This window comes from Euphorbia lathyris, chromosome 7 (assembly GCF_963576675.1).
Source record: "Euphorbia lathyris chromosome 7, ddEupLath1.1, whole genome shotgun sequence".
In the NCBI taxonomy this organism is placed as follows: domain Eukaryota; kingdom Viridiplantae; phylum Streptophyta; class Magnoliopsida; order Malpighiales; family Euphorbiaceae; genus Euphorbia; species Euphorbia lathyris.
Window position 1 is genome coordinate 81,727,362 of NC_088916.1, and position 22,779 is coordinate 81,750,140.

Genomic DNA, 22,779 nt, shown 5'->3' on the forward strand with positions numbered 1-22,779 from the left:
TTTTATACGTGAAAACAGTGACAAATACAAGATTGATCAGCTAATATAGAAAACTCAAAAACCCGTTTCGTATACCGATTATATTAGATACAATATCATAAGTTCGAAACAGAAGATGACGACGCCACACGACTCGATACTTATTAGATAAAGATGGATATAAAGAGTCTGTTTAGCATTACAACAAAGCCAAAACAACGAGATGAGAATTGATTTCTGAAAGAGATTATGGCTTGAAATACGGATCTTTAAATGCTTGGCCTAATGTTGAGCCGAGATGCTATCTTCTGCCCCAAAGATCTATCACACTGCACAAACAGAACAGAACATGATTAAATCAGAACATTGCTTTGTTACTAGGGTTGTAAACGGTGCGGGACGGGGAGTCGTCCCCCGTCTCCTGTCCACAAATGTTTCAGGGAATTCCCTGTTCCCGTTCATGAATCGCGGAAAAAAATTCCCCTCTGCGGTGAACTCCTGTCTCCGTAGATGAATCGGGGAAAAGATCTTCACGGGATAAAAAAATTCCCGATCCCTGCCACAGGAGGGGGGACTTTATTGGGGATTCACTGTCCCCATCTCAGTGGATCCCTGCAGGTACGGAGAATCTCTGCCCCATTGACAAACCTTATGTTAGAAATGCATTGAACTGAAAGTATATCAAACCTGAGTGAAATAGGAGATCCAGATAGTTCGAAGCTCATGGGTGACACGAGGATCGGATAAGCCATCAACAATTCGGCAGATGAATCGCTCTTGCCTGGAAAAATATACGAAGTATTATAATTGATACAATCTAACTTTCATTTGAAGATCAACAACATTGGGAGCTGAGGGTTTACCTGTCAGGTTCAAATGACCGGAATCTCTCTCCAGGTTGCTTGAAATTGTTCTCCTTCGGAATGATACACTGAAATAATAGCAAAGTATATCAGATATATGTGATTCTGTCCCATATATCGGGACGCATCCAAATACAAATGGACACACAAAAGGGACTGTCTATTATGCCAGGTAAAATTCACCAACAAGACTAGAAAACCAACCTTCTCGCGCTTTCCACTGCAGACTGCAGAAGGAATGGGATGTGGTTCAGAATGGCGAACAGCATCAAACCTCGACGGGAAGTAATTGACCTGAAAAAAATCACAAAAGCACCAGATTAGAACATACACGAAAATGTGAAGGCAGAAGTGCGTACCAGGGGAAAAGAAAATCAATACCTCCTCATCTCTGTGCATGAAATTCATGAAACCGTCGTGGTGATTGTTGTGATGAGCACACTTGGGAGCATTAACAGGGAGCTGAAGATAGTTCGGTCCGAGACGGTGCCTCTGAGTATCAGAATAGGAAAAGATCCTAGTTTGGAGTAACTTATCCTGTGAATACGAAACACCAGGAACCACTATACCAGGGCAGAATGCAAGCTGTTCGTTCTCCGCAAAGAAGTTATCGATGTTCTTATTCAAGACCATGCGTCCGACTGGTTGCAGAGGCAGAATATCCTCAGGCCAGGTCTTGGTCACGTCGAGTGGATCGAAGTCAAATTTGTCTTCGTGATCAGAATCCATGATCTGGACGAAAAGTTTCCATTCCGGATAGTTGCCAGCAGCGATAGAGTCATATAGATCCTTAGTGGCATGGCTATGGTTGGATCCTCCGACCTTAACTGCCTCATCGTCCAACAAACATTTCACGCCACAGGTAGGTTTCCAGTGAAATTTCACGAAGTGGACTTTTCCCACCTTGTTGATCAGAGTATAAGTGTTGACACCTGAGCCATCCATGTGCCTGTAATCTTGCGGAATGCCCAAATCATCGAAGAGGAAGGTGAGCATGTGCAAGCTTTCAGGAATGTGAGACAAAAAGTCGAAGATCCTCCATGTCTCCTGAATGTGGGACTTAGGATTTGGCTTAAAAGCATGTACCAAATCCGGGAATTTCATTCCATCACGGATGAAAAAGACGGGGAAATTGTTTCCCACGAGATCAAAATTACCCTGAGTTAAGAAGAAATAGAGAAACAAAAATATAAGATCATACGGATTTTGAAATGTTAATGCAGAAAACTTCGTGCAGTTTGCGTCAACATTACAGACACATAAAGTGGAAATAAAAATCCTCACCTCTCTGGTGTAAAACTTCACTGCAAAACCTCGAGGATCCCTCAGGGTTTCTGGGCTTCCACGCTCGTGAACCACAGTTGAGAAACGCACAATGACAGGTGTCTGAACTCCAGGGCCTCGAAGGAAATCAGCACATGTAAGGTGAGAGAGATCATGAGTGACCTCAAAGAAACCTTTTGCACTAGCTCCCCTAGCATGGACAACTCGTTCCGGAATCCTCTCCCTATCAAAGTTGGCAAGTTTCTCAATCAAATGATAGTCCTCGAGCAGGATTGGACCTGTCCAAAGTAGGAAGAGAGAAAGAAAAAAAGTCAATTTAGTCCAAAATCTCCACGTGCTTTCTGTTCGGTCTTCACCAAAGAACTGACTTAAATTCCCAAACAATGACCATCAAGATCTTTTTCTAGCATAAGAACCGAACAAAGGACAAGGTGAAAAAGAAAAACGAAAATAGCCATTTTCCGTTTCAAAATTATCAAATGATACAATAGAATTCCCCAACGATAACATTGATCATGAAGTTAAGTTCAGTTAACTGTCAAAGACCAATTCGCATACATAAGTTCATAAATACATTTAGGCAAAAAGCATCATTAGGCCCCTGATCTTTCATTTTTTTGGTTCATCAAGCCCTTGATCATTTATTTGGATACATTAAGCCCCTAATCATTTATTATTAAGCCCTTGCTTACCAAATTAGTAAGTTGTAAACATCTAATTCTATTAAAAAGATGTTATTAATTTCATCTATATTTGAAATTATAAAAAAAAAAAATTACAGTTTGAATTAAGGGTTTTACAGTTTTCCTATACCTACATTATACATCCAAAACTGATTTCAAACCGTGAAGAATTACAAATTGCATTCATTTCGAATGCAGGTGCAATGAACAACACTACGTTAACTGAGTTAACAGTTCAAAATTGATTTTTTGGGGTAATCAAGGCTTAATGAGACCAAAAATAAATGATCAGGGCTTAATGTATCCAAATAAAAGATCAAAAGCTTAATGAACCAAAAAATGAAAGTTCAGGGGACTAATGATGCTTTTTGCCATACATTTACCAAGGTTAATGTATCGCAACATTATATTAGGACACGACACAAAATGAAACTAATGCCCTGTTTAGATGTTAGCTAATTTTCCTTACAAAATAGCTCCGAACAGCATTTCTCAATCCCACCACTCTATATGTTTAATGTTTGTAAAACAATGAAAAGAAGCTACAGAAAGAACGAAACCAGCAGTAATTCAAGATAAAAAGCATAACAGAACATCAATTGACCAACATTGACAAAATTATAGCTAATTTTCCTTCCAAAATAGCTACAGACAGCCGTTTCTCAATCCCAACACCCTAAATACTTAATGTTTGTAGCAAAAAGGACGAAACTAGCACTAATTCAAGATAAAATGCGTAACAGAACATCGATTGACCAACATTGACAAAATTATAGCTAATTTTCCTTCCAAAATATCTATGAACAGCTGTTTCTCAATCCCAACACCCTAAATGTTTAATGTTTGTAAAACAACGAAAAGAAGCTACACAAAGGACGAAACGAGCACTAATTCAAGATAAAACGCCTAACAGAACATCAATTGACCAACATTGACAAAATTGTATATACAACACAATACTACAACAAATAAGGTGAAAAAAATTGGCATTCCACGAAATATCATCAATCACAATACACAAACACAAACAAAATTCCCCATCGAAAACAAAGGGGAAGGACATGAAACAAGACACAACAACAACCTTCATGCTTATGATTGAGCAAGCAAAGTAAATATATATCACTCAAAAACATATCTAGTTAAAGCTCTAACCATCATAAACATGAAAATCACATCTAAAGGATATCAACAAAGCTACAGTTCGTCAACAATTAAGTAAAATCAAAATCAATACATACCTCTAGGTCCAACAGTCATGGAAGAGTTGTTGTTCCATACAGGAGCACCATAATTAGTAGTCCAAAACGGGGCATCAAAGCCACTTGAGGGACGATTCTGAATCACAAACATCAAAAGAACAAGATTAAATTCAATAAAAAAAAAAAGTCAATTAAACACATAAGAAAACCAAATCAAATTCAAAAAGAGGGATAAGAAATACCTTGTAAGGATCCATAGGTGAAAAGAAAATTGAACTTCTGGAGAAGAAAGGAAAACCCTAATTAATGGAATTGCGGAAAAACCAATAAATGCTGGAAACTTTAGTTTTGGGTATTTATAAAAAAAATAATAATCGTGGTTGTGATGATTATGGTTATCCACAGAAGAAAGACGGGTCAGACTGGATTTAATTATCACTGGATAAATTTAGGATTGGTTACCTCAAGGTCTCACCATGTTTGACGGATTTTTTTGCCTTTATCACGATATTTTTATATCTCCTTTTAATTATAATTACTGCTCTAAATATACTAGAATTAGCAAGGATAAGATATAAATTTAGCCTTGTCCGACAGCGGATATGAGTGATTTCGGAATAATATTTCGTGTTTCATTCCAAGTCGCATGAAATATAGAAGGTGTTTGATTGCTGTATTTTGGGTTTCGGTTTACCTTTTCACTTTGAAACAGAGAGTTTTAGATGTTTGGTTGTTTTTTTATAAAAGCAGAGAATCCATGCATTTATTAAAAAACAGCATTTTCCAACAGCAAATCGCAATAATAAACAGCAAACAACAGTAACACAAACGGACACATAGTGCATCGGTTCGAAACCAAACTGAATACCAAAATTACTAAAATAATTGACACCAATACCAGATCGAATAGTATGTAAAACCGAAATATTCGGATCGGTTTGAAATCGAACAAACCGAATTAGTTCAAAAAAAACAACAACAACAATAAATAAATATTATTATGTTTCGGACTCACAATCTCCCTATGTAAAAAAAACTGTTTTTTCATCTTTACACTCTTAAAATTTAATCAAAAGGCAATCCAGGGAAATAGAGAGTTTGAGCACTCACCTATCATTAAAAAATGCTCAACTTTTCATAAAAATAGAGCTTTAGTTTTTTTTTATGTAAAACACTAAAAAAAATATCAATTTAATATCACTCATAAATATCAATTTTTAGTAGAATCTTTAACTGAATACATATTCTATTGAAAATAGGGTTAATTTTAAATAAAAACTATGTGGTTTTACAATTTTATTTTTTTGCAAATCAGAATATGTGGTTGGTAAAATTTTTATTTTTTCAAATTTGGGCAAGATTTCAAAATGAAAATTTTCAAAAATTAAATTATATTTTAAGAAATTTTAATTCTTAAATTTTTTAGGTTTGAGGTCATTTAGATATTTTTTATGAGAGAGAAAGTTAATGTTTAGAGAGAGAAAACTCAAAAAATGATGATTTTGAAAAAATAAAAAATGTGATTCCATAATAAATATGATACTAAACAACTTTAATTCTTGAAAATTTTCATTTTAAAATCGTTATCGAAAATGAAAAATGAAAATTTCGCCAACTTATGTATTTGAAATTAACCTGAAAATATAGGTCTTTTTAATGTTAATATGTAGTTTAATCAAGCATGATGCAGACTGTTACATTAAAAAAAAAAACTAAATACTCATATAAAATACAAGATTTAAAGTTATTAAAAAATTATAAGGCTCTATATTTTATTAAAATTGACCATAATTACTGCCAGTTTTTATATTTTTTTGTAAGAAACTGAATTGTTTTATATAATATAAGTTTGATTCCATGTGATCTGTAATTAATCATCTCAATCATTATAAAATTAAGCAAATATAGAAAGGCCATCCCCAATTAAATATTGTTTATATTTATAATTGGGTTAAGGTGTAAAAATACCTCTAATATTTTGGATCAGGAGCAATTTTACCCCAATGTCTAAAATGGTGCAATTTTATCTCTAACGCTGGAAGCCAAGAGCAATTTTACCCCTAACGTTAATAAATTGGGTCAATTTGAGAAATAATTCATCAAACTGTCTTCTCGGTCATGAATCTTGTCATCTACACTTCATACGTGTGTCATTTTATCAGTAACAAATCATAAACATACGTTGGGATGTGAAAAAAAATAAAAAAAATATACTGTCTTTTTGTACGAATTAGACAAAATAAATTCAAAAAATTCACCAAATTTATAAATATTAATCTCAAATTATATTATTAAATTATAAAAAAAGCATTAAATCCTTTTTACAGAACAAACTGTTATGCAATTGGTGCTGAATAAGGGACAAAAATATCCGTATTTTATAATAGTGTTTGAAATTGACCCAATTTATTAATGTTATGAGTAAAATTGCTCTTGACTTCCAACGTTAGTGGTAAAATTGCATCATTTTAGACGTTAAGGATAAAATTGCTCTTGACTCAAAAAATTAGGGGTATTTTTACCGGTTTCTTGATTCGAAGCTCGTTAGATGTATGGTATCCAATTAAAACTTTTTAAATACGCTAAAACTCGAACTTAAAATCTAATTTAAGTGATTTATGATTCTTAACCACTCAACCCAATGTTCCAACTATATATTTTTAAAAGATGGATGATAATTAATATAATATTTATTAAATTGAAAAAAATAAATAAAAATCGGCGATAAATTGAGAAGCAAACGATATTTTATGCGAGATGGTAAAAAAAGAGAAAGGGACCCACTCGTGATATCAGGATTAATTAGTGGTGAGAAAATCAATAAAATTAAATTATTAATAAAATAATTGAGAACGTCATCGTCTTGTGGCTCCTTATCCAGGTTTTGAGTTTTAATAAAACCGCCTGATGACATGGACCACTCATCTTATGCCACGTAGGTGGATAGAGTTTCGAGACGTGTGCCCTTTCAGATTTTTTTGTTTGATATTTTAGTTTTGGGAGCATTTGATAATTCTGTTCATATTTATCAATTCTTTTTTATGATTCATAAAAAATATTGTCTTAAAAAAACAATATTTTTTCATGAAAAAAAAAAATCATTATAAAAAATAAACAATATTTTCGAATGAGTAGGATTCATGTGGATCTTAATTCTCCGTTAGATATAGGTTTATTCAGTTTGGACCATATGGATCTTAATAACCATGCAGTATTTGGTCATTCACTATTAAATCTAGGCTTACTAGAACTCTAAGGTGGAGATTCAAAGTATCTTGCAGCTTAGATTTAATAAGCCTGAATCTAACGATGAATGACCAAATTCACTTGGTCATTAAGATCCATGTGAATATTCTTATAGGTTTGTTAAATCTAAATCTTAATATGTTTTGAATCTCCACCGTAATATTCTAATAAGCATAGATCTAAGGTGAATGAACAAATTCATTTGGTCATTCGTGGTCCAGATGAACTATGGATGACAATGGGTACTATACCCGCAGGTACCCGGTACTACCCGTACCATATATAAAAGAGTATGAGACGGGTATGTGATCAAAATCATTACTCGTAATTGGTATGGGAGTACTCCTAGGGTACTCATTACCCGTCATAAAACTTTTATATATTAAAAATATTATTGTTTTTAGATGTAAGATGCGAGATTCAAACTCTAACTTTTTGTTCTTCAATCATTGAGTGGTACCATTAAGTTATTTTGTTCTTATTAATTAAGGTTCATTTTGTTCAATTTTTAGATGGATGATTTTTGTTAAATTTGTAATATTTTTTGTTATGTATTGATTATTAACGAGTCAGTGTACCTGTGAATTAAATGGGACGGGTATGGGATACAAAAAGTATATACGTTAGGGTAATGGAACGGGTACGGGTAACTGGAAAATAAACAGGTAAGAGTTTGAGGTTGACCTTACCCGTGAATACTCTACCCGTTACCATCCCTAAGGTGAACATCACTCTTTTCAAATCGATTAATCGTATTTTATATTGAATCACAATGTTTAAGAAAATGTTTTATTGGTCATTAGTAACCAAAATCTGTAATCAATAGAAATGTTAGATTCGATGAATCTTCCATGCTTCATCCAAATGAGGAGTCATTAGTATCGTGGTCATAAAAGTTTAAACAATGTCTCTAAAATGTCACAAAAGTTTAATTTGCATCAATAAAATTAATTAAGTTTGTTTTTGTCCCAGTAAAGTCATTTTAGATGTTTTTCAATCATCTTTTCGCCGAAATTGCTCACAACGCTACCTAACATATTAAAAAAATGTAACTACACATTTTAATTGATAATCGATATGCCACGTTGGTTAATTTGTGATTAAAATTTTTATTGATAATCCTTATTTACTTGAGTTAATTTGTGGTTAATGTTTTATTATTATGCCACATGGCGTTGAAACATGTAATTAGATGTCACGTGAACAATTTTGGTGAAAAAAACGTTCAAAATGACTTTATTGAGATAAAAACAAATTTAAGTGATTTTATTGAGACAAATTAAACTTTGTTACCTTTTGAAAACATTGTCTAACTTTTATAACCACCGGTGCTAGTTACCCTCCAGATGAGTCCTCGGTTTCATTTGACACTAAGATACATAATTTTAATAAGTAGGTGTAGATTCAAGTTAAGGTGGGGCTTTCATTCTCTCCATTGAGTGACCAATTGATAGAGTCTACCTAACTAGAAGAATCTACAACTGATGAAGAGGAGCATTCAGTTGCTATAAGCAGGCCAGAAAAAGAAAGAAAACACCATCTAAGGTTAGAAGATCATGTCACTTTTACATGTGTTGTTGCGTAATAGATAGAAGGAGTTTTCGATCCTTCAACATATTCTGAAGCCATTTTTAGTAATGATTCTTGAAAATGGTTATTAGTCATGTAAGAGGAGGTGGAATATCTTCACAAAAACAAAACGTGGGAATTGGTGAAACCGCCAAGGAACAAGAAGATTGTGGGTTGTAAATGAGTTTTCAAACAGAACTATGGCATTTTAGGCATTGAGGATGCTAGATAGAAGGCATGATTGGTAGCTAAGCAGGGGCGGAGCCAGGGGATAGGGGAGGGTCTCCCGACCCTCCGACCTCCGGAACACCCTTAACGAACAATGGTTCAGTCCCGAGCAGCCACAAAATAGTTAAAATTAGTACTTATAATGTAGAATATGATTATATGACATAAAACTAAATTTGCATAGTTGGTTGTAGTGATAATTAAAGGAATCTCTACATTCAATTGGTCCTATGTTTGAATCCCCCTCTCTTTATTTTTTTATCTTATTTTAATTTTTTTCCTTTAAACCTCATTCTCCTTTAAAAATATCAATATTAAATATCATTTTTAATCATTATTAACCTCATTCTCCTTTATTATTTTTAATTGTATTTTTTAAGTTACAAAATTCATGATCGAGAAGACAATTTGATGAATAATTTCTCCAATTGACCAAACTTGTCAACGTTAGGGATAAAATTGCTATTGGCTGCCAACGTTAAGGGTAAAATTGTACCATTTTAGACGTTAGGGGTAAAATTGATCTTAGGTGTAAACATTAGAATATTTTCGCACCTTATCCGTACTTTATATTGAATCTCAGTTGTTTTGTACCTTAATGTTTCTAATTATGATCAAATTTACCCTTATATTATAAAAAAAAATTGGAAATTTTGATTTGACTACTATGAATTAAAGCCTTAAGTCGTTATTAAGAAAAAAAAATCTTCATGCAATGGAGGCCCTCCGGACTTTGAGCTTTGGCTCCGCCACTGTAGCTAAGGCCTATAATCAGGTACAAGAAGTTGATTTTAATGATTTTTTCTCTCATTATATTATAAATAGCGTGTCTTGCTTGAATTGGTTGCTATAAATGACTTTGAGTTGGAACAACTCAATGTCAAGACTAACTTCTTATATGGAGAACCAGAGGAGAAAATTTATATGAAATAACCCGAAGGTTTTGAAAGCGAAGGCAAAGAAGAGCATGTTTGCTTGTTGCAGAAATCACTGTATGGGTTAAAGTAGTATCCTCGACAGTGGTATAAGTTGTTTGATCACTTTGTGATTGGATATGGTTATTCTATGAGCCAATATGATAGTTGTGTATATTTCGCAAAACTTGTAAATGCTAATATTTTTATTTGTTACTATATGCTGATGATATGCTTATTGCTACCAAGGATATGTCTGATATCAACATATTGGAAGGATAACTGAGTAATGAATTCTATATGAGAGATTTGGGAGCTGCCAATAAGATTCTTAGTACGGATATCCATAAAGATCGAGTTGTATGAACACTTTATTTAACTCAGAGAAGTTTTGTTGAAAAAGTATTGGAGCGATTTAGTATGAAAAATGTTAAACTTGTAAGTACTTCACTTGCTAATCATTTTAGAATTTTTGTTGATTTGTGTCCACAGTCCGAAAAAGATATTGAATATATGTCATATGTACCTTACTCTAATGTTGTTGGTAGTATCATGTACGCGATGGTTTGTACTCGCCTGGCACTTCTCATGTAGTTAGTCGATATATGTCCAATCCTAGTAAAGATCATTGGAATGTTATAAAATGGATTCTGAGAAATTTAAGGGGTACTACTATTTCTTGTTTAAAATTTGCATGGAGTAAGAATATGGTTGCTGGTTATGTTGATTCAGACTATGCAGATGATTTTGATAGAAGAAGATCCACCACAAGTTATGTGTTTACCCTTGGTAGTTGTGCTATCAATTTGAAAGCTACTTTACAACCTACAGTTGCAACACTAATGAAGCAGAATATATGGTTGTAGTTGAAGCTGTAAAAAAAGCTACTCGACTACGAGTTTTGGTTGATGAACTCAGTTCAAATTTGTAAAGGATTTTCGTTCACTATGATAGCCAAAAAGCTATATATTTGACGAATAACTAAATGTTTCATAAAAGAAAGAAACACATTGATATAAAGTACTATTTTATTCGAGATATTATTTCTGAAGGAAATATTACTATCAATAAAATTACCACTACACATAATCCAACCGATATGATAACGAAGCCTCTTCCAATAATTAAGTTCAATAATTGCAGTATTAGCAATAACTAAGCTAGCCCAAAAGGGCATTGTGAAGAAAGAAGACTTTTGTGAAATTTCAAATATAGGTGGAGGTTTGTAAACTTAATTTGTAATTCTATCGGTCAAACTGTGTGGAAATTGTCAAATGTCCCGTTTAATATGTTATTCTATTTTCTTTTTTATTTTTTCTTTTATTCACGCATGATTTTTTCCTCCATTTACATTCCACATTTTTCCTATAAATATCATGCATTAACATAGGTTTGTGCGCATCCAAGCAATTAACACTTAATTGCTGATTTGAGAGATATTCTCTAAGAGAGAATTATGAGGCTTTGAGTGTATTGGAGTTAAAGCCTTTTCAAGTTGTTTGATCCATATTTTTTTTACCACTTTCAGTTCTCTAGTGGAATAATTTTCGATCTTCTTCATCTCGGGGTTAAAGCCTTTTCAATGTTGTTTGGTCCATATTTTTTTTACCACTTTCAGTTCTCTAGTGGAATAATTTTCGGTCTCCTTCGTCGGTAAAGTCGGCACACTGCCGAACCATGTAAATCTTTATCATTTATTTTATTGTTCTTTTTTATTTTGTTATTATTTTATTTATCCAAATTCAATATTTCATTCTGTTACAAGTTTTTGCTAATAAGAATATTTATTAGCTCATAATTCGTTTGATACTATATATATTTATTAACAATGATTCCTTCGATGTTGTGGAAAAATGATAACGACATCGTATGAATCAAAAGTGGATGGATGCTTGGTCTGTCATAAACACTGTCGAAAAACTTTTATTTAAGCTTAATTTTGTCGATTTGATCTCTTCTTTGGTCCCAAATGACGCTAGAAATTACAACGGTAGCTTAACTATGGTTAAGCCTCCCAATGGCTTTTTAAAAGCGAATGTTGATATACTATTATTATTCCGAGAAGAAATTTTATCGGCCTCGGTTGCGTTGTCTGGGACCATAACGTTGCAATGGTAGAAAGTTTCTCTAAAGTTGTTGGGTAAGTGATGTCGAAGGAAGAAGAAGCTTTAGGGGTACGAGAAGCTCTTGGTGGTGTGAAAAGTAAACACGGGGTCAAGTTGTTCGTGGAGATGGATGCTAAATTGGTCTTTGAAGCTCAACTATTGATAATCAAGATCATTCTTCTTTTGGGGCTATCATTAAGCAACTCTTTCTTTGAAATTATTTTCAACTTTGTGCGACGTTCAACGAATAAGGATGCTCATATGTTAGCTAGAATGTCTTATTCTAGGTCTGAAGTCTTTATCTAAAGCTCTTTTCGGAGTTCTTTATAATGTACCGATTAGTGATCTTGTTTAATGGAAGTATTTTGATTTTTAAAAAATAAATATTTTGTGTCTACATATGTAAAATGTGACTATTATGTAACTTTTTTCTTTCAAATGATTAATAATTATTGTAATTATTGGAGCACACTTTAGGGAAATTTCACATAAATATCAAATTTTTATTTTTAGATAAACTAAAAGTTTTTTTTCCTTGTTATTTAATTGAAACTTAAATTAATTTTAAAATTATAAAAAACTTATATAGAAACTATGGTTATTTTGTTTTTGATAAAATAACCATTACTTTTTTCTCCATCATTAGATGATGACTGTTTTTTTCCATCATTGGATTAATTTTCTATCTCATTATCCAATGCTGAAAAAGACAAAGTAATGATTAATTTGTCAAAAACAAAATAACCATAAATTGCACCAAAAACTTAAATTAATATTACTTTTTTTAAATAAATATGATTTATTTATTCGAGATCGATCATAATTCATTTAGAACTCGAACTTAAGATTTTTAATTTTTTTTGAAACTAAAGGAAAGCTTTTAAGATTTTTAATTTAAACAACCTATAATATTTATAAATCAAGCAGACTTTAATTAGTAAAATTAATGTTTATTTAAATTATATGTTTTGTCTTGATTTTATTAAACAAATATTTGGATTAATATGTTTTGTAAGGATATAAATGGAGCAGGGATTCTTCATTCCCGTTAGAGACTCACTCTGACGGGAATGGGGAATCCCCAATAAGAATCTTCATGAAATGGGGATATGGATAGGTTTTTTTCCATGGTGGGGAGGGGAAAGGTATCCCCGTCTCCGTCCCATTAATCCCTGATGGGGATCCCCGACTATTAGATGATTTAAGTACATTTTAATTATGCGATTAGTTGTTTTCAATTTTTAGTTTTTGGTGGTTTAGAAATTTTGAGAATGGTTGTTGATGCTTGGTATTATTAGCTACTTATTCTTAAAAGTTTTAGGTATTACTATTTTTTTTAAACATAAACGGTGATTCCCCGCGGAGAACGGAGAATTAGGAATTTTTTTTGAAACATCTGTAAATGGAGAATAGGGATCCTCACGGGGACGGAGATGAGGACAAATTTGTCTCCGTTTAACTCGCGAGGACGGGGATGAGAATCCCCGACTAATCAGAGAACGAGGATGGGAAATGCATTCTCGCCCCGCCCCGTTTACATCCTTTTTTTTCTTGATTTTATTAAACAAACAATATTCTATTTTTCTATTAATTGGTTTGAAATTGATCACATATCATTTAGGTGGCTTCACTTAATTAAAATTTACTAAGTATATATATTTGAAGGAAAAAAAAATACTAAGTATATTAAGATTTGAATTTGTGATTTTTCTTTTTTTCTTTTTTTTTGAAAAAAATGTGATTTTTAATTTAAATGACATGAAATTCTTACATCTCAAACTTAATTGAATTTAATAATATTGTTTGATTTTATGATTTATGTCGGCAAAAACCATTTGGGCTTTTGGCCCAATTCAATTAAGCCCAACTCAATTATTTATAGATATGTGGGCTTTTTATTGATTTTGTTTTATAAAATTTTTATTTTTTCAAATTAATGTATGCTTTTTACCCACAAAAATTATTGTCTATTAACCATAACTTACTTAAAATGATACGTATTTTAATTTATTTAAATCTATCATTATTCTACCACGTTGACTTAGAGAGCTACGAGATATTTTAAATAAATTCTAAAAGATAACGAGACATCTTTAAAATTCAGAGTCAATTAGATATTATAGAGAAGTACAAGAAACAATGGTATATTAAAGCAAAGTAATTCGAGTTTATATTATAACTTACTTGTTTGGTTACTGTCCATCAAGCAAGATGTATTTATAAATCGTGTTGTATCAAACGGATTGCTTCTATAAATTATATTATTAACTTGTTATTAGATCGGATACAAATTTTCCCGAACCCATAATTTTTTTAATTGTAAAACTTTCTAAATTTAAATTTATTAATAATTATATATTAGCATTATTGAAGAAAATAACAAGGGGGTTAGAGAGATTAACCTGCAAAATTTCTGTATGGTTTTCAAATGTTTAAATTTGAACATCTTGGAATCCAGAAATCAGCCTAGCCTCTTGCAATAAATAAATAAAATTGAAATTGAATTATGATATAATTAAGTAATATTAACAATAAATTATTATATAAAAGGAGGAAAAAGCGCATCCGTACCTGCAGACTACGTCTGGATAATGATAATCAGAATGTCTGTTTGGTTTAGCTGTTGTGCTTACAGACTATATCCAACTTGTTAAAAAAGAAAAAAAGAGTATAACTGATTGAGCCAATGCTACAAGTGTCACGATAGAGCGGGGCTTGAGGTTTGTTGAGCAACAAGAGAAGTAGAAATGTCATTAGAGGCACAAGCAACAGGGGTTGTTTACTGTTAGTTATTTGTTATTGTTTGTAGCGAGTAGATATTAGCTGATTTTTCTTTTAAAATAGCTAATATTATATATATATATATATATATATATATATATATATATATATATATATATATTTCGAATCTAACTGAATATTCTATATTGTGTGAAATAAAACGGTAGAAAGGAACGCTATAAAAATGAAAGATTAGATTAGGAGTTAACGTTTAAAATCATTCTATTTTGGGCGTAACATTATATGGGTAAACAATTTCAGTTTCAATTAACAACGGAGCAAACCAAAGCCCGTTTTCTGTCATTTCTTGCCTCTAATGCGCCACGTTGGCTCCTTTAGTCTGATTTAACCATCAATTGACATCCACGTATCGATGATTTTGTGTTAAACTAAAGATAAATAATCATGTGCAACACACGTGTTGGACATTTACATCAACCGACAGAGTGTGGCAATAAGTTGAAGAAAACATGTTTTTGATTTACCGTGTTGTTAGTTAGATCTGAAATTGCTCCATCCATATAAAATTAGGTCCTACATTGAATGCATTTTTACATTAAGTCTCAAATCCGCTCTTCTTCCATACCTATAAGACTAAATTTATATCTTATCTCAAAATTAAATACAAAAATAAGAGATAAAATACAAATTTAGCCCTATAATTATTAGAGGAGAGCAGATTTAGCCTCCACGTACAAAACAGTGCATTAAACCTAACCTTTGCAATTTCCCTCATAAACGAAAGACAAGTTTTTTTTTCCCAACAGAAAATGTGCAATTTCAAGTCTTATAGCGTGACCACCAGAGGTTGGAGGTCGGCCAAAGTATGAAATTACACATTAAAAAAAACTTATTTTTCATTAATAAGACTTGAAATTGCATAGTCGAGTAAACATTAGGTTCAAGATTACACTGTTTTGTACGTGGAGGCTAAACTCGTTCCCTCTCAATAATCATAAGACTAAATTTATACCGTAACCAGAAAACTTAAAGGTAAACAATTTATTAATCTGTACATTTTTACTTAACATATAATTTAATCCTCGTATTTTAACAATACATTACAAAATCCTTAACTTTTACTCTATTCAACAGTTTAGTCCCTCAAGTATTTGAATTGTAAATATTTTAGTCCCTGTGTTGAATAAAAGAAAAGTTAAGGACTTTATAATGTATTATTAAAATACGAAATAAACAGTGTTAGATAAAAATATACGAACTAATAAATTATTTACCCGAAAATTAACGAAAAACAAGAATATTACACACATACACAAACTGTAATTTATTTGATAACTTCATCTTATAAAAAAGAAGAAGTTTTAAGTTTTTCTTTTTATTATTTTACAATAAAGTAAAGCAAAGCAAAAGAGCAATTAAACAAAGATTAATTAGTGCTTAATTTCCATAATTAACACCATAATCTCTTCTTCTCTGCAAACTCCACCCCATAATTTTCACATATTTATATATTTGGCCTCACATTCAGACGAGATGCTAACTTCTGACCCAAAGTTTGGTCACACTGCAATAAAATAAAATAAAATAAATAATCATATAATTAATTTGTCGTGTGATAATCGTGTTGTCGTATTTGAAATAGTCGGTTATATTAAGAACGTTAATTTTTCGGTTATTTCTATGAAATTTTGATTTTAAGTAATTACCTGAGCCCACCAAGAGACCCATATACCGCGGATTTCCTGGGAGATACGTGGTTCAGATAAGGCGTTAGCCAATCTACAGAGGAACCTTTCTTGCCTGTCGGGTGCCCAGGATCTGTATCGCTCTCCGGGTTGTTTGAAATTGCATTCTTTTGGAATCACACACTGCGAATGTTTTACATTTATATTAGGAGTGTCGAAACGAAAAAAAAACACGTGTTAATATATAACTGGTAAAGGTTTGACATGTCAATTTAAACTTATTTAACCGAAATTAAAAAATTAATACTTAAAATTTATTTCGAAACAAATTGACCTTACGGACTGAAAAGAAACTAAACAAACCTTCTCACGCCTTCCGCCGCTGATGATAGCACTAGGAACGGGAACTTTCTCAGCGTGGCTACATGGAGAATATCTCGATTGGAAGTAATCCACCTGAAAAATAATAAATCGACATAATTAATCAGTTCGAAGTTAATCATATTCAGATAGTCACCGTTCAAAATAAATTTTACTCACACATCTAACTATTATATTCCAAAATTACCCACATCGAAGTAGGGCTAAACATCCGTTCGATTTCGGTTAAATCGATTTTTTCCCAAAATAATCGAACCAGAGTATTAAATAACCGAACCAAACAATAATTTCAGTTCAGTTATCGATTTTTGGACTTTTTGCTAAGCGCTACATCGAAGTATATTCAACGTGCCAAAATCCAGACACAAAATCACACTTAATTTTAAATCCACTACGTAAATTAAATATCGAACTCGAGACCCGACTTAAGCGTACCTCTTCATCTCTATGCATGAAATTCATAGCACCATCATAGTGATTATTGTGATGAGGACACTTAGGAGCATTAACCGGTAGCATCTTATAATTAGGACCTAAACGGTGTCGTTGAGTATCAGCATAAGCAAACAACCGAAGTTGAAACAACTTGTCGTTTGAATAGTAAATTCCAGGAACAACTAGTCCCGGGTCAAACGCGAGCATTTCATTCTCTGCGAACCAGTTGTCAATGTTCCTATTCAATACCAGCCGTCCGATCTCTTGTAGAGGAAACATATCCTCCGGCCAGATTTTGGTCATATCAAGTGGGTCAAAGTCAAACTTGTCTTCATCGGCCGGATCCATTGTCTGAATACAGAGTTTCCATTCGGGAAAGTTGCCGGCGGCGATTGAGTCGTAGAGATCTTGGGTGGCGTGGCTGTGATTTGCGCCCCCGATTCTTTTTGCTTCGTCATCCATTAGGGATTTGACGCCGCACGTGGGTTTCCAGTGCCATTTGACGTATGTTACTTTTCCAGCTTTGTTGATTAGAGTGTACGTGTGAACTCCAAATCCTTCCATGTGTCTGCAAAATAAATCACATGTCAATTTCTAACACGACAACTATTAATTTTTAACATGGTATCACGATGATAAAAAAAAATGACCGAATTGACACTTTTACCTGTAATCCTGAGGAATTCCAACATCATCGAAGAACCAAGCGAAAGTGCTTAAACTTTCGGGATGGTGTGACAAAAAATCGAAAATTCTCCAGTATTCTTGGATGTGAGATTTGGGGTTTGGCTTGAAAGCGTGAACCACATCTGGAAATTTAATTCCGTCCCGGATGAAGAAGACTGGGAAATTGTTTCCAACAATGTCGAAGTTACCCTAATAAGAAAATAAATTAAACACTTTAAAAAAAATACAAAAATAAATAAATTGATAAAGTTAAAACGACCTATAAAAAAGAAATATATCAAATTACTCAAATTGTTAACATCGTGAGCAGTCACCTCTCTAGTGTAAAACTTAGTAGCAAAGCCACGTGGATCCCTAAGAGTTTCGGGGCTGCCACGCTCGTGGATGACGGTGGAGAAACGGACGGTGACTGGAGTCTGAACACCCGGAGCTCGGAGGAAATCGGCACAGGTAAGATGAGTGACATCTTGAGTGACCTCAAAGAAACCCTTAGCACTCATTCCCCGCGCGTGGACTACACGCTCCGGTATCCTCTCTCTGGTAAAATTGGCTAGTTTCTCTAATGCGTGGTAGTCCTCCAAAAGTATAGGTCCTGTAAAAATTAAATAAATATTTTTGTTAAAATCAACTAGATTAATCGATTTAAAATTATTCATATAGTTTTTGACGAACTCCTCTCCTAATTAAAACTTTAATATATACATTATAATTTCAACTCTAAATATCTAATTTAATCAATTTGAGTTCTTAATTGTCCATTTAAGTAACTTTAATTTGTAAAAATAGTAACTTTCAAAAATAATTATTATTATCTAATTATATCGTCTTTTCACCCTATCGATTAGGAGTAAGCAAAATTGACCATCATCAAAACTGAACCGAAATTGTAATTTGGTTTGGTCGTTTATTTTGTTTGGTTCAGTTTGATTTTGAAATAAAATAGTTTAGTTATGGATTATCGGTTCACTTATTCCAAACACATATAGTGAAACCTGAAAACAAAACCGAAATATGTATATAATATAATTTTTTTTACATTATATATAATATTTATTCTACATTTTTATGCTTTTCTTAGTTATTTAATATATTTTGTATAGATTTTTTATTTTATAAAGTTTTAGATAAATAATTTATTTATCTTTATATTTTGATCTAACATACAATTTAATATAATATATTGTTTAGTTCTTAATTTTTATTTTATTCAACATTTTAATCTTTCATATATTTGAATCATTAAACAATTTAATCCATTTATATGGAACTAAACTGTTGAATAAAATAAAAATTAAAAACTAAACAATGCATCATTAAAATATGAGAATTAAATAATGTATTACGTAAAAATATACTGACTAATAATTATTTACTCTAATTTTTTTTACTTTTTATAATAAATATTGGACGGTCATCCATCAGTAACCAAACCAAATCGATAAAATCCAGTTCGTTATTAAATTTATACGTTCGATTTTAACTTTAAATGAGAATTTAATTCGATTAATAAACAAACTGAACCAAATCAAACCGAATCCAACCAATATTCATCTCTATTATCAATCATCATCATCAATAAAGTTTTTTACTTTTTCTTTTTACTTTTACTTTTTTTTTTTCTGTTGTCTTTTGCTTTTGTCTTTTTCTTTTACCAATAATTCATCAAATTGGTGAGATCATATAAGATAAAGTTAGATCTACTATATTTGTCTATTTATAATAATTCACCTTCTAGATATACTATACTATAGTATAATATTTTTATATAAATATAATATATAGTATATAGTATAATTGGCGTGTGGAAGTCACGTGCTATTTATAATTTATAGTACGGTATCAGCTTTTATTCCATCAAAGATTTTATATTTTTGGCTTATTATCTAAATTAATCTTCTGATTAATATAATAATTTTCACTAATCTTCAAATTTTTTTAATACATCAGAAATTCTATCTTAATTAAAAAAAAAAGGGAAAATTCTGATTAACAATTAAGTCATTTCCTCTTAATTTTTTTAATAGCAAATAAATTATTCTTGTAATTAATAATTAATTACTACTCATAACCAAATTAATAAATAAAATAAATAAAAATGGTGAAAAGTAAAAGTAAATAAAGAAATAAAAAATTACCTCTGGGTCCAACAGTTAAGACAGAATTATTGTTGGAGACAGGAGCACCACCATTTGTTGTCCAGAATGGAGTGTCATATGCACTCGACGGTCGGAACTTCATCAAAATAATAAAAATAAAATCAGTTTTATTCATTTTTAATTATTTTTTTTAAAAATTTGCTCACCACCATACCTCCCAAGACATAGATAAACTTTCAACCACTAGGCGAGCTTCACCACATTCATTTTTAATTATTTAAAATACTCATAATTTAAATAATATTTTTCATGACCAAAATAAATAATTTTTCATTTATCTGTCTGATAATCCAATAAGATTTCAGATTACATGTCTTTTTAAAAAATTATACAGAAATTAAAGATATTAAAGAAAAGACATTGTTACCCCTTATTTATTAATTCCACTACTTATTTATTCTATAATAAGTCTATTATTCTAATTAATTTTCATAAACTCATGTTTTATAGTAAGAAGAAAGATGACTTAACGTGTACTGATCATATAAAATAACATGTATAATGAAATAAACAAGAGTCCCTAGAAAGACGGAGATAGTAATATATATGATCTAAGAGTTCTCGGGCAGTGGCGGATCACTGAAAGGAGGTGTTTATTGTGATTTATGAGTGCTAAATTGATACTTTTAGTATTTTTACGTTAAAAAAAATTAACGCCTTGTTGACAATTTCTATAGATTTTTTAGTATTTTCCGACGATTAGTGGATACTCAATCTCCTACTAAACCCTCTGAATCCGTTCATGTTCTCAAGCGATCAGTGCGTGCTCAAGCTAAGAGACGGATTCATCAGGGGTTTAGAGAGGTTATCTCAACGGAAAACGCTAAAAATTCTATTAAAATTGTGAATAAAAATTTAATTTTTTTTATATTACTAAAAAATTAATTCAAAACCCATAAACCACTATTTACCAGTGAATCTTAAATCCGTGCTGAAACACCTGATCCTTAAGAGGCTTAATTTGATCTTAAAAGTGTCTCGAAAGGGAACTATCCGCGACACTTTAGTTTCGTACTTAGTGATCACAAATAATAATAACATAGTTAATTAGAACTCTATATCCGGGACGCGATCACAGCATCCAGACGACTACAAAGAGTCGTCTGAAACCACTTCTCTCGTCCCTGATCCGATCTGATCCGCCTCCGGACCGGATCGATATATTTTAAGGAAGAAAAATAAAAACACAATGATGATAAGTAAAAATAAATAAATACCTTGCAGGGATCCATTGGAGAAGAGAGTTAGGAATATAGAGAGAGAAAGGAAAAAAGCACTGAGAAGTGCGAGTGATCTGGAGTGGAAAGATTTGGGGTTTATTTATAGAAATGTTTAGCCTCCATTTTTGAATTTTTGATCATGGCTTACTGTATATGTTTTCTTTTTTGTCCCATTCCATACCTATTCTTATCCATCACTGTAAATTTTAGATATTTTTCTAAAATTATTGATTCATCAAGGTAAACGTTGTTGTCGTGTGACTAAGAGGTCACGGGTTCGAGTTTTAGGAGCGGTCTCTTGCCAAATAAATTGGCAGGAGAAGGCTTGCCCTCAGTACACCCTTGTGATGGGACCCCTCTCCGAACCCTCGCTCAGCTGGGACGCGTAGTGCGACCGGGCCGCCCCCTTTATTGATTCCTCAAAATAAAATTTGTGAAATTTGTTTTTCTCAACCTAAATTTGGTTAGCTATTAAATTTAAAATTTAAAAAATATATTAGACACAAGTACAATGAACAATGTCCATGTAAGACAAAGAACGCTTGATGCGCCGGTTAGGAGGACTGAAGAGTGGCAAAGGGATGTAGTGGTGAGGGGTAGGGGAAGACTAGCAAACTTTAAGGAGAGTGATCGACAGTGATATGAGTTTATTGAGGATTGAGGAAAATATGGTAGTGGATAGAACATAGTGGAGGAAGAGAATTTGTATCACTGACACGACTTGATTTCACTCTTTTATATGATGGTTCATGTTAGTCGATCCCGAATCATTTCGGGACTAAGTGGATAGGACAGAGTGGAGGGAGAGAATTCGTGTCGACTTGATTTTACGGTTTTATATGATGGTTCATGTTAGCCGATCCTAAATCATTTCGGGACTAAGGCTTTGTTGTTATTGTATTGTATTCTCAGTTTCATTAATGAAATTTTCTTTTTATTTCAAAAGAAAAACAACAATATCATTAAAACAACTCAAAATTTGAATTATAGTAAAACAAAAAATAAATTCATAATAAAAAATACCTTTATTTATCGTTGCTTAGCCAGTGCCTAGGGGGCGTCAAAGCGGCCTAAACGGAGCCCATACCGCTAAAAATTGCCTAGGAGCTAAAAAATGCCTAGATGGACTAATCGGAGAAAAACGAGACGGATTCTCGATTTCGAGCGTTTAGGCGGGATCTAGGCGGCATTGGTTTCGAACAGTGCTTAGGATACTTTGAATCTTCACTATATGATTCTAACAAGTCTAGATCTAATGATGAATGATTTGGTCATTCAGGATCCAGATGAACATTACCACTATGTACTTAGTATATAACTTTTATTTTGTCACATCAATATACGCCACTTTATGAGTGACCTCTCATTAAAATGCAAAGCTAAAAAAGCTCATCTTTCTC

At 32.2% G+C, this 22,779-nt stretch overlaps 2 protein-coding genes across 3 annotated transcripts; both read right to left on the minus strand.

Annotated features, from left to right (window-relative positions):
- Nucleotides 1-46: 46 nt before the first annotated feature.
- On the minus strand, nt 47-14,844 carry LOC136235150 (catalase isozyme 1). 2 transcript variants are annotated; one of them, XM_066024691.1, is made up of 10 exons: nt 14,645-14,844; nt 14,476-14,539; nt 4,254-4,290; nt 4,051-4,147; nt 2,127-2,404; nt 1,224-2,000; nt 1,047-1,136; nt 843-910; nt 667-760; nt 47-308 (listed from the first exon to the last, which is right to left on the minus strand). In XM_066024691.1, exons 2-10 carry the CDS (start codon nt 14,517-14,519, stop codon nt 249-251), a joined length of 1,545 nt encoding a protein of 514 aa, XP_065880763.1. In that variant the 5' UTR covers nt 14,520-14,539; nt 14,645-14,844; the 3' UTR covers nt 47-248. The 2 variants fall into 2 exon arrangements, with proteins under 2 accessions (XP_065880763.1, XP_065880764.1); XM_066024692.1 differs by lacking the exon at nt 14,645-14,844 and having other exon boundaries at nt 14,476-14,543.
- A 1,280-nt stretch (nt 14,845-16,124) lies between these two features.
- LOC136235151 (catalase isozyme 2) lies at nt 16,125-21,532 on the minus strand. The gene is made up of 8 exons (XM_066024693.1): nt 21,377-21,532; nt 20,139-20,235; nt 18,318-18,595; nt 17,984-18,192; nt 17,317-17,884; nt 16,864-16,956; nt 16,522-16,683; nt 16,125-16,379 (listed from the first exon to the last, which is right to left on the minus strand). The coding sequence occupies exons 1-8, from the start codon at nt 21,389-21,391 to the stop codon at nt 16,320-16,322; spliced, it is 1,482 nt and encodes a 493-aa protein (XP_065880765.1). The 5' UTR covers nt 21,392-21,532; the 3' UTR covers nt 16,125-16,319.
- Between the last annotated feature and the right edge of the window lie 1,247 nt (nt 21,533-22,779).

What these genes read in the sequence shown, in the direction of transcription:
- LOC136235150 (XM_066024691.1), bottom strand. Translation starts at nt 14,519, where the DNA reads ATGTTCAAATTTAAACATTTGAAAACCATACAGAAATTTTGCAG. An exon ending in ACCATACAGAAATTTTGCAG is followed by an intron (nt 4,291 to 14,475) that starts GTTAATCTCTCT and finishes TTTCTTCTCCAG; the next exon opens with AAGTTCAATTTTCTTTTCAC. An exon ending in GGATCTCCTATTTCACTCAG is followed by an intron (nt 309 to 666) that starts GTTTGATATACT and finishes CTGTTTGTGCAG; the next exon opens with TGTGATAGATCTTTGGGGCA.
- LOC136235151 (XM_066024693.1), bottom strand. An exon ending in TCATGCATAGAGATGAAGAG is followed by an intron (nt 16,957 to 17,316) that starts GTACGCTTAAGT and finishes ATTATTTTTCAG; the next exon opens with GTGGATTACTTCCAATCGAG. An exon ending in GGGTCTCTTGGTGGGCTCAG is followed by an intron (nt 16,380 to 16,521) that starts GTAATTACTTAA and finishes ATTTTATTGCAG; the next exon opens with TGTGACCAAACTTTGGGTCA.